This window comes from Suncus etruscus, chromosome 1 (assembly GCF_024139225.1).
Source record: "Suncus etruscus isolate mSunEtr1 chromosome 1, mSunEtr1.pri.cur, whole genome shotgun sequence".
NCBI classification, from domain to species: Eukaryota; Metazoa; Chordata; class Mammalia; order Eulipotyphla; family Soricidae; genus Suncus; species Suncus etruscus.
Window position 1 is genome coordinate 205259669 of NC_064848.1, and position 10658 is coordinate 205270326.

Sequence of the window (10658 nt, forward strand, 5' to 3'; positions counted from 1 at the left end):
CCCACGGGCCACCACTAGTCTGCTTGTGATTCCTACCAATTCTGGAATCTTCTGAAAGGTTCCTTTTACTGAGACTCTCTCTGGCCTTTGGCATCTGGCTTTCTTCACTTTGTAAAGTTTGTCTACGTGGTCACAGCTGTCAACATTTGTTTTTTTCTGCTCTTCCTCTTGTTGCTGTTGCTGGGGTCACACAGACTGAGCGGGGGAGTTCACAGTCGCCCGTGTCCCCTGACAACTGGACTCACATCATCATGGTAGTCTAAGGGTTGCACCTCTCCAGGTGTAGCGATTGTGGGGTGGTTCCCAAGGGCTGCAGTGCTTACAGCCCCCTGGCTGAATGTGCGGCATTATGTGCTCTGGGTGGTGCCAGGGGGCCCAGGCCATGGGCAATGTGTGTGGGTGGCACTAAGAACAAAACTCATGGCCGTATGCTTACATGGCAGGTGAGTTCAGTCACTGAGCTATCCCCAAGTACCCCTCCTTTGTGTTATTTTTCGGCCACACCCAGTGGTGCTCAGGGATCACTACTGATGGGGTTCAGGGGTCCATATGTGGTACAGAAATCAAATGAGAGTCAGTTATACGCAGTACAAGCAACTTAACTTCTCCAGCATTCCCCCCACCACTTTTCATGTTTTGCAGTGCTAAGAATTGAGCCAAGCGAGAGCCTTACACAATTCATTTCTTTTTACTGACAAAATCCCACTGTAAGGACTTATAATATTTATCACTTGTCTTGTCCATCATTTGGCTATTTTCACTGTTTTTGTTTTGTTTTATATTTGATTCACACCCAGCAATGCTCAGGACTTACTCCTGGCTCTGCACACAGGATTCACTCCAGCCCAAGCTTGGGGGATCCATTAGGTCAGCCAGGTATAAGGCAAATGCCCTCCCTGCTGTGGTAACTCTCTGGTCCTATTTTTACCTTTTATCTATTATAATGCTGTAGATCCTCCCTGTCACATTTTGGTATGGCATATTTTTCAGTTTTCTTCTTTATCTGTTTTTGGGCCATATCTGGTACTGCTTGGCCTTTTCCTGGCTCTGCACTTAGAGATCACTGCTGGCAGGGCCCAACCCAGATTGACTGCATGCAAGGCAAGTGCCCTGTCCACCGTGCTATAGCTCTGGCCCCATTTTTCAATTTCCTTGGACATGTGTGTCTTAGGCATAAAACCACTGAGTCACATGGTGCCTAATTGTCCCAGGAACTGTCACAGTGTTCTCCCCAGCAGCTGCCCTTCTCACCAGCAGGGTACCAGGGTTGCAACTTTAGCACACCCTTAGCAACACTTGCTATTATTTCTTTTTTGATTACAGCCATGGGGAGTGGGGTGGGATGTGAAAAGCTGTCTAATTGTAGACTTAATTTGCATTTCTCCACAGCATCTTTCCATGTGCTTCTATTGTCCCTGTGAACATCTTTTCTGCAGAAACGTCTATTCAACCCTCTTGCCCATTTTGGCTGGGGCTATCTTTTAGTGTGAGGTGTCCGAGTTCTTACTCGAACCTCGAAACAAACCTCTTATTGGATGCGAGTTGAAAACCCTATCGGATGTTTTTCCATTCTGCCATCTCTTCTGAGTTAACTATTGGCAAAGGGAAGAGAAGGAACTGGAGCTGGAGAGACAATCCAGTAGACAGAGCAACTGTCTTGAATGTGGCTGTACAGGTTCAATCCCCAGAGTCCCACCGGGAGTAATCCCTGAGTACAGAGCCAAGAGTAATCTCTGAGCACCACTGGTGTGAGCCAAAAACAAACCAACAAAAAAACAGAAAGAAATTGCTCTGGCTGCACAGGGCAGACCAGTGACAGGCTTCAGTGGCACAACAGCCTTGAAGGGGACAAGTTGGGAAGCAGTGACAAGGCAGCTGGTAGAACTCTGACTCTGGGCTGACTTTCTGGGAGGTGAACCATGAGCACCTGAGCAATCGCTCCTATTTTCCAGCTTGCTCAGACACTTAGTGGGAGAGAAACCAGACTCCCGAAAGTCGCCTTCTAGCTTCCTCCTTAGAGACGACAAGAACATTTATTCAAGTGGACAAAACTCTCAAAAGATGGGCAAGAGGGACAAGGAATGTGGCTCTGCAGTGGAGTGCAGGCCTCACCCATGTGCATTGGATCCCAGCACAGGGATGTGGTGGGGGTCCCTAAAAATCAACCACCTGAGCAGAACCATACCTGTGATCCACAAGTGACCACGGGCTTGTGCGTGTGACTTGCGTGTATGAGTATCAGGGACAAAATACCAGCTAATCACGGGCTTTATTGATTTTTAATTATTTTAATTATTATTAGTACCCAGCGGTACTCCAGTCTTACTCCTGACTCCACTGAGGAATCAATCCTGGCAGGCTTGGGGGAACATACGAGTTGTCCAAGATAGAAGCTGGGTCAGGGCCCGAGAGATAGCATGGAGGTAGGGCGTTTGCCTTGCATGCAGAAGGACGTTGGTTCGAATCCCAGCATCCCATGTGGTCCCCTGAGCCTGCCAGGAGCGATCTCTGAACGTAGAGCCAGGAGTAACCCCTGACTGCTGCCGGATATGACCCAAAAACCAAAAGCCGGAAAAAAAAAAAAAGAAGAAGAAGAAGAAGAAGAAACTGGGTCAGCGGGGTGCCAGACAAATGCCATCCCATCTGTCCTATATCTCTGGTCCCTGATCCTGGGCTTTTTTTTCCCAAGGGGGGGCTTCAATTAGTGATGCTCAGGGCTTACTCCTGGCTTTGAACTCACAAATCAGGGGTTACTCCTGGCAGGCTCCTGGCACATGGGGTGCCAGGAATCAAACCTGGACTAGTCACATGCAAGAAAAACATCCTACCCACTGAACCATTGCTCTGGCCTCATCATCACAGGCTCTTAAAGAAGTAAAGATCTTCAAGATAGACATAACTGTGAGCTCAAGATTTTATTTTATTTTTGGTTTTGAGGCCACTGCTAGCGGTGCTCAGGGGTGTTACACCTGGCTCTGTGCTCAGATATCGCTCCTGGCAGGCGTGAGGAACCATATGGGATGCCGGGGCTTGAATCTAGGTCGGTCACGTGCAAGACAAATGCCCTCCCTGCTGTAATATTGCTCCAGACCTAGAGCTCAAGATTTATTTTTTATTTTTTTTTTTTTGGTTTTTGGGCCACACCCGGCGGTGCTCAGGGGTTACTCCTGGCTGTCTGCTCAGAAATAGCTCATGGCAGGCACCGGGGACCATATGGGACACCGGGATTCGAACCAACCACCTTTGGTCCTAGATCGGCTGCTTGCAAGGCAAACGCCGCTGTGCTATCTCTCCGGGCCCGAGCTCAAGATTTTAAAAAGCACAAAAACCATGAACAGGGCTGGGGTGATAGCACAGAAGGTAAGGCATTTGCCTTGCACGTGGCCAATCCAGGTTTGATTCTCAGCATCCCAGTGTTCCTTACGTACCAGCAAGGAATGACTCTTGACTACAGAGCCAGGAGTAACCCCTGAGCACCCTGGGTGTGGCCCCCAAAACACCACAAACAAAAACCATGAGTAGGGCCTGGAGAGATAGCACAGTGGTGTTTGCCTTGCAAGCAGCCGATCCAGGACCAAAGGTGGTTGGTTCGAATCCCGGTGTCCCATAGGGTCCCCCGTGCCTGCCAGGAGCTATTTCTGAGCAGACAGCCAGGAGTAACCCCTGAGCACCGCCGGGTGTGACCCAAAAAACAAACAAATAATAAAAAAAAAAAAAACATGAGTAGCATAAATTGCTGGAGGGGTTAGGTTTTGTAATTAGGTTAGTTTGTTGGTTACAGCTGATAGTGCTCCAGGACTGCTCCTAACTCAGTGCTCAGGGGGGTCCTCAGGGCGGTGCACAACAGACCATGCAGTGGTGAGCACGGCACCTGGACTCCTCCCTGGGAAGCACGTGTGCCAGACCCTCTCGCACTCTCCAGGCGCTAGAAATAGCTTTTCCTGCTCCTGTAGAAATTACTACACTGAAAGCACCTCCCACCTTAACTTCTGCTATTCAAACGATGACTAATCATCAGCTATTAGCAATACTAAAAACCCCTGAAACATATGGGCACTTTTAATCACTGCAGCACAGTTTGCTGGAATAAGAGATATAGGGAAACGCCCCAAATGGTCATCAATAGGGCACTGTTAAAAAAGCCAGCAGAGACATCCAAGCAGTTACTGTGACGGCCAAATAGACGGGTGAGGGCGGAGAGACTGAACAGCAGGTCAGAGAATCAGGGTGCCTTCCGCATCCGCCCAGTACCATGTGCCCAGTGGTTCTAGGCTTTTTTAGTCTGGGCACAGTTGCGGCACCTGCAGAAAGCTGACGGAGGACTAGCCCACACAGATAAGAACCCCCAGATAAGGGGTTCCCCCAATCAGTGTCATTCCTCCCTGGCAGCCTGAGCCCTATCTCTGCTCTGGGACAGACCAGCCTCCATTGAGCCTGTCCTCAAGGACAACAGCACGGATGTTTAGCAGGAAATTGGCCTACTCGGTGACCCACCATGCTGACTCGCTTCTCTGGGCTCTGCTTTCCTTTTTTTTTTTTTTTCCTTTTATTTTTTGTTTTTGGGCCACACCCGATAATGCTCATGGTTACTCCTGGCTATGCACTCAGAAATCACTCTTAGCTTGGGGGACCATATGGGATGCTGGAGATTGAACCGAGGTCCGTCCTGGGTCAGCAAGGCAAATGCCCTACCACTGTGCTATATCACTTCAGTCTAGGGATTCTGCTTTCTTATGAGATGAGTGTGTTTGGGTAAATTCCCTCCAAGCATCAGATATTAATAGATACTAATATCCCAGAAGTTGGCCAATTTAAATATCAGTGGAGGGGCCGGAGTGATAGTACTACAGGGAGGGTGCTTGCCTTGCATGTAGCCAACCAGGTTGTTTGATTTCTAGCATCCCATACAGTCCTCCCCCACCACCACCACCAACCCCAAACCACCAGGAGTCTTTCTTAAGTGCAGAGCGAGGAGTTACTCCTGAGCATCACTAAGTGTGAACCAGAAATCAAGAAAGGGAGAACAAAAGAGAAAGGTGAGAAAGGCCTTTAGAACAGGGCATATAAGTCATACAAAATTTCTAGTGCACAATGTCAAAATACTTCAACTCTCATTTTCTTTGGCTCACCTTCAAAGTAAACATTCTGGTCCATTTTCTATCAAGATTTCACTCAAGGTGCAGGTGAGGCACTTGTCTTGTGTGTGGCTGACCTAGGATCAATCCCTGAAAACCCAAGGTGGTTCCCCCCAAAAGTGAACCCTTCTGGTGTGGCCCCCAAAACAAACAAATAAAAAGATTTCACTCAATAAGTGGGGAGAGCTGAGGAGGCTAATGTACGCCTGCATTCTAAAATGTCCTGACAACCACCAGGAACCCCAAGCACAAAGCCAGGAGCAGACCCTGAGCACTGCTTGATGTAACCCCAAAACAATCAAGAACGATTTCACTCATCAAACTTCAACTAAAGGGGCTGGAGTGATAGCACAGCGGGGAGGGCGATTGCCTTGCATGCAGCCAACCCAGGTTTGATCCCCAGCATCCAATATGGTCTCCCCAGCACTGGCAGAAGTGATTTCTGAATACAAAGCCAGGAGTAACCCCTTAGTCCCTCGGGTGTGGCCCCCCCCAAGAAAAAATAGGACCTCCTAAGCACTGTTTAAGAGCCCCAACCCCCAATTAATGAGTCATAGTCAGAAGTGAAGAGATGCTGAAGCACGGCCTTTCCGTTTGAGACACTTGTGCTCGACGCATGGCAGAGTAACAGTACAGCAGAGGGCATTTGCCTTGGCCAAACCAAGTGTCATCCTTGATTTCCCAGATGGTACCCTAATCGCTGTCAGGCGCAATCCCTGTCCCTAAGCACAGAACCAGGAGTAAGCCCTAAGCACTACCAAGAACGCCCCCCCCCACACACACACACACGCACGCGCGCGCACCCGCGCACCCACACACACACACACACATGCGCGCCACACACACTCAAAAGCAATAGCACAAAGCCAGGTATGGCCCAAACACACACACACACACACACACACACACACACACACACACACACACACACAGCGCGCGCGCGCAATAGCACAAAGCCAGGATAGCCCTTTAGAAATAATGGTTGTGGCATGAGATTTTAGGCTTTATTCCCAATATAGTCAGAAAAACAAGTGTTTTGGGCCAGGGAGATAGCACAGCGGTAGGGCATTTGCCTTACATGTAAAGACAGTGATCAAATCCCGGCATCCCATATGAGTTCCCCAGCCTGCTGGGGGCAATTTCTGAGCATAGAGCCAGGAGTAGCCCCTAAAACACTGCCAGTGTGACCCAAAAGCAAAACAAAAAAAAAAAAGTGTTTTCTATATTTTAAAAACAAAGGCTGGAGGGACCGAAGCAATAGTGCAACAGGACTTGCCTTGTACTTGGCTGACCCAAGTTCTATTCCCAGCATCCTGTGTGAAGTATGGTCTTCTGAGCATTGATTTGGTGTGGCCCCAAACTCAAAAATAATAAATAAAAGTAATAAAATTTGCTTAGAGCAAACTTTCGAATGATTGGGAGTGAGGGGAGTTTTCCAAGCCATACCCAAAGATACTCAGGGGTTATTCCTAGCTCTGAGTTAAAAAATCACTCCTGGCACGGAGAGACAGTGAGTAGGGAAATGTGCTAACCACTGCAGCCCCTTGAGCAGGATATAAGACTACAGGAATCAAGCACCTCAGTTAGATTTTGGTTTGTTGGAGCTGGAGAAATAGTACAGCAGGGAAGGTACTTGCCTTGCACGCTGCTGTCCCAGATTCTATCCCCAGCAGCCTGATGTTCTCCTGAACACCAACCTGGAGCACAGCTGGGTGTGATTCCTGCCCCCCTCTAAAGAAAGCTTTAGTTTGTATATTTCTTTTATTATCATCCCTCAAGATTGTCGTCTGAGCTGCAATCCCCGAGAAGCCACCTTTAGCAGCTTTCCCGTCATTTCCCATAGGCAGAGACGGGGTGTCCTACCACTACTAGTCTGGGGCCAAATCAGTGTGATGCCTTAGCTTGGCAACACCCTGCATCTTCCAATCCATAGGAGCTCAGTGGTTTCAGAAGGAAGTGGGACAGCAATGTAAGAAAATCTGAACGAGGGGCCGGGCGGTGGCGCTGGAGGTAAGGTGCCAGCCTTACCTGCGCTAGCCTAGGAGACGGACCGCGGTTCGATCCCCCGGCGTCCCATATGGTCCCCCAAGCCAGGAGCGACTTCTGAGCGCATAGCCAGGAGTAACCCCTGAGCGTTACCGGTGTGTGGCCCAAAAACCAAAAAAAAAAAAAAAAAAAAAAAAAAAAAGAAAATCTGAACGTGGGCCGGAGAGATAGCATGGGAGGTAAGGCGTTTGCCTTTCATGCAGGAGGTCATCGGTTCGAATCCCGGCGTCCCATATGGTCCCCCGTGCCTGCCAGGAACAATTTCTGAGCCTGGAACCAGGAATAATCCCTGAGCACTGCCGGGTGTGACCCAAAAACCACCAAAAAAAAAAAAAAAAAGAAAATCTGAACGTCTGCACAACACCCACAAATAGACTGAGCTGCCCGGCCTCGCCTCGGACAGCTCCTAACCAGCTTGACCGTTTCCTTGTCTGGCACAGGCGCCACCAGAACCACAGTCCTGGCAGGCACTTTGCGGGTGCAGGTTCATTGTCTGATCCAGGCTTCCCCCCTGGCACACACCCCGACATAAGTGCCTTTGAGTGAGAGAGAGACAGAGAGAGACTGAGTGTACTCGCAAGGGTCTTAGTCTGGTGTGTAAGGACAGGGAACCCCTCTCTAAGGCATCCCCCAAGGTTCAGCCCTTCCTAAGCCCCAGAGGAAAGCCCCCACCCCTCACTGAGCTTCCAGAAAATAATAATAATAATACTAATAATAATAATAACTAAAAGCAAGCAGGGAGGTCACGCAGCCGCTGTGCTCAACCAGCTCGGATAATCCTTGTCGGTCACAATCCGCACCCCCTTAATAAGAAGCGCAGCCACCCCCGACCCTGGAAGGGGAATGCGGCTGCAAATGGTCTCTGACAGTGGGTTTGCACTTCTGCTCGCCCTGAGGGCCCTGCACCCGCAGAGCGAGGCACTAGCTCTAGAAAGGGGTAGGGGGGTTTCTGGAGGTCCAAGATTCCTGCCTGACATTGCATGACATGGACCCTGCAGGTGGGGCGAGAGAGAGAGAGAGAGGAGAGAGAGAGAGAGAGAGGAGAGAGAGAGAGAGAGAGAGAGAGAGAGAGAGAGAGAGAGAGAGAGAGAGAGAGAGAGAGAGAGAGAGGAGCGGAGAGGAGAGGAGAGGAGAGGAGAGGAGAGAGGAGAGGAGAGGAGAGGAAGAGAGAGGAGAGGAGAGGAAGAGAGAGGGGGGAGAGAGAGAAAGGAGAGATAAAGGAGAGAGATAAAGGAGAGAGAAGAGAGAGGAAGAAGAAAGGAGAGAAAAAGGAAAGAGAGACAGAGATAGGGGAGACAGGAGAGATAAAGGAGACAGAGAGAGGGAGAGAGAGGAGAGACAGGAGAGAGATAAAGGAGAGAGAGAAGAGAGGAGAGGAAAAAGGGGAGAGAGGAGAGAGGACAGAGATAAAGGAGAGAGAGACAGAGAAAGACTGGGAAAGAGATAAAGGAGAGAGAAGAGAGGAGAGGACAGAGATAAAGGAGAGAGACAGAAAAGAGGGAGAGAGATAAAGGAGAGACAGGGGAGAGAGATAAAGGAGAGAGACAGAAAGGGGAGAGAGAGGAGATAAAGGAGAGACAGAGAGGGGAGAGAGACAGGAGAGATAAAGGAGAGAGGAAAGAGGGGAGAGAGAAGAGAGGGGACAGAGATAAAGGAGAGAAAGACAGAGAAAGAGGGGAGATAACGGAGAGAGACAGAGACACAGAGATAGACAGGGGAGAGAGATAAAGGAGAGAGGACAGAGATAAAGGAGAGACAGAGGAGGGGAAGATAAGGAAAGAGAGAGGGAAGAGAGGAGAGAGATAGAGAGGGGAGACAGAGAGGGGAGAGAGACAGGAGAGAGATAAAGGAGACAGAGAGGGGAGAGAGAGAAGAGATAAAGGAGAGACAGAGAGGGGAGAGAGACAGGAGAGAGATAAAGGAGAGAGACAGAGAGGGGAGAGAGAGGAGAGATAAAGGAGAGACAGAGAGGGGAGAGAGACAGAGAAGGGAGAGAGATAAAGGAGAGAGACAGAGAGGAGAGAGAGGAGAGAGATAAAGGAGAGACAGAGAGAGGGGAGAGAGACAGGAGAGAGATGGAGAGGTGAGAGATAAAGGAGGGAGGAGACAGCCGCCCACCAGCATCCCAGGTGCCCGCAGCCCTCCCCTCCCCCTCCCTCCCCCCTCCCCGGGCTGCGCGCGCACGACGCCGGCCCCCCGCACGCGCACGCGCACATGCACGCGCCTGTCACCCGCGGGCGCGCCCCGCCCCGCCCCCCGGCCGTCCGCCGCCGCGGAGCCTCACCGGACTTGGGCGGGTAGCGGTAGACGGAGTTGGCCGGGATGTCCACCTCCTCCACGCCCGCGTGCTGCCGGCTCGTCAGGGCCCCCATGGCCGCCGCCGCGGAGCCTCAGCGCGACCCGAGAGGCGCTCGGATGCCCGGCGCGGCGCGGCGGCTGTGGCGGCGGGAGGCCCCCGGCACGCCGCGCACCATCGTCCGCCGGGCCCGGAGCGGCGGAGCGGACCGAGGGGGCGGCGGACTGGGCCGGGGGCGCCGCGCCGCCGCCGCCGCCTCAGGCCGCGCGTGATGTCAGCGGCGGCTCCGCGCGAGGACCGCGGCGGCCGCGGCCAATGGCGAGGCGGGGGCGGGGCGGCGGCTCGGAGACAGCCAATGGGAGGAGGGATGCGACGGCGCCAGCCAATAGGCGGCCGGGTGGGCGGTGAGGCTCCGGCCAATCGGCGGCGGGATGTGAAGAGTAACAGCCAATAGGCGGGCGGATGGGCGGGCGCGGCGCCAGCCAATCAGCGGCGGGATGCGAGCAGCACCAGCCAATCAGCGGCGGGATGCGAGCGGATCCAGCCAATCAGCGACCGGATGGGCGGGCGCGGCGCCAGCCAATCAGCGGCGGGATGCGGGCTGGCGCGGTGCGATGCGATGCGAAGTGATTGCGGGGTCCATGGCCGGCAGCGCGTGGGGGGATGCGGGGCCCCCGGGAGCGCCGCGTGCCGGGGATAGCGGGGTGGGGGTATCGGGGTCCCCCAAGGCGTCCTCTGCAACCCCAAGCAGGCCTCCGGGGTTCGTTCGCAGCGCAGCGCCCCGCGAGGCCCAAGCCGGGACTGGGACGCCCCTTTTCGTCCCCCCCCAAGATGCCTGCCCCCAGCTTCTTGCAGGAGCTGCGGCTCCTCCGTAGGCTCGGAAGCCGAGAATGACTCGACAGTTACTCCCCGCTCTCCGGCCTCCCCCGGTGGGTGCCTCGGCCGGGCCCAGCGCCCCAGAGAGCAGGTGATCTGCACCCATATAAGCCTCCTCCTTGCAGATCCCTGCAGAGCCCCCAAATTATGCACATGCTGTGTATAGGTCACTTGGGGTCCTAGGAGATTACATCAAGACTTGCCATCTCCAAATTGCATCTTCTGATGGGGCCATAGAGATAGCATGAAGTAGGGTGTTTGCCTTGCATGCAGAAGGATGCATGCATCGAATCCCAGCATCCCAT

General features: G+C 52.5%; 1 protein-coding gene across 1 annotated transcript in view; it reads right to left on the reverse strand.

Moving 5' to 3' along the window:
• Nucleotides 1–9645, reverse strand: part of RNF157 (ring finger protein 157) — a 56823-nt gene extending 47178 nt beyond the window's left edge. The window contains exon 1 of the mRNA XM_049770765.1: nucleotides 9466–9645. Coding sequence (XP_049626722.1) covers nucleotides 9466–9553 — 88 coding nt within the window. The 5' untranslated portion in view covers nucleotides 9554–9645. The remainder of the gene's footprint in view (nucleotides 1–9465) is intronic.
• Nucleotides 9646–10658: the final 1013 nt, after the last annotated feature.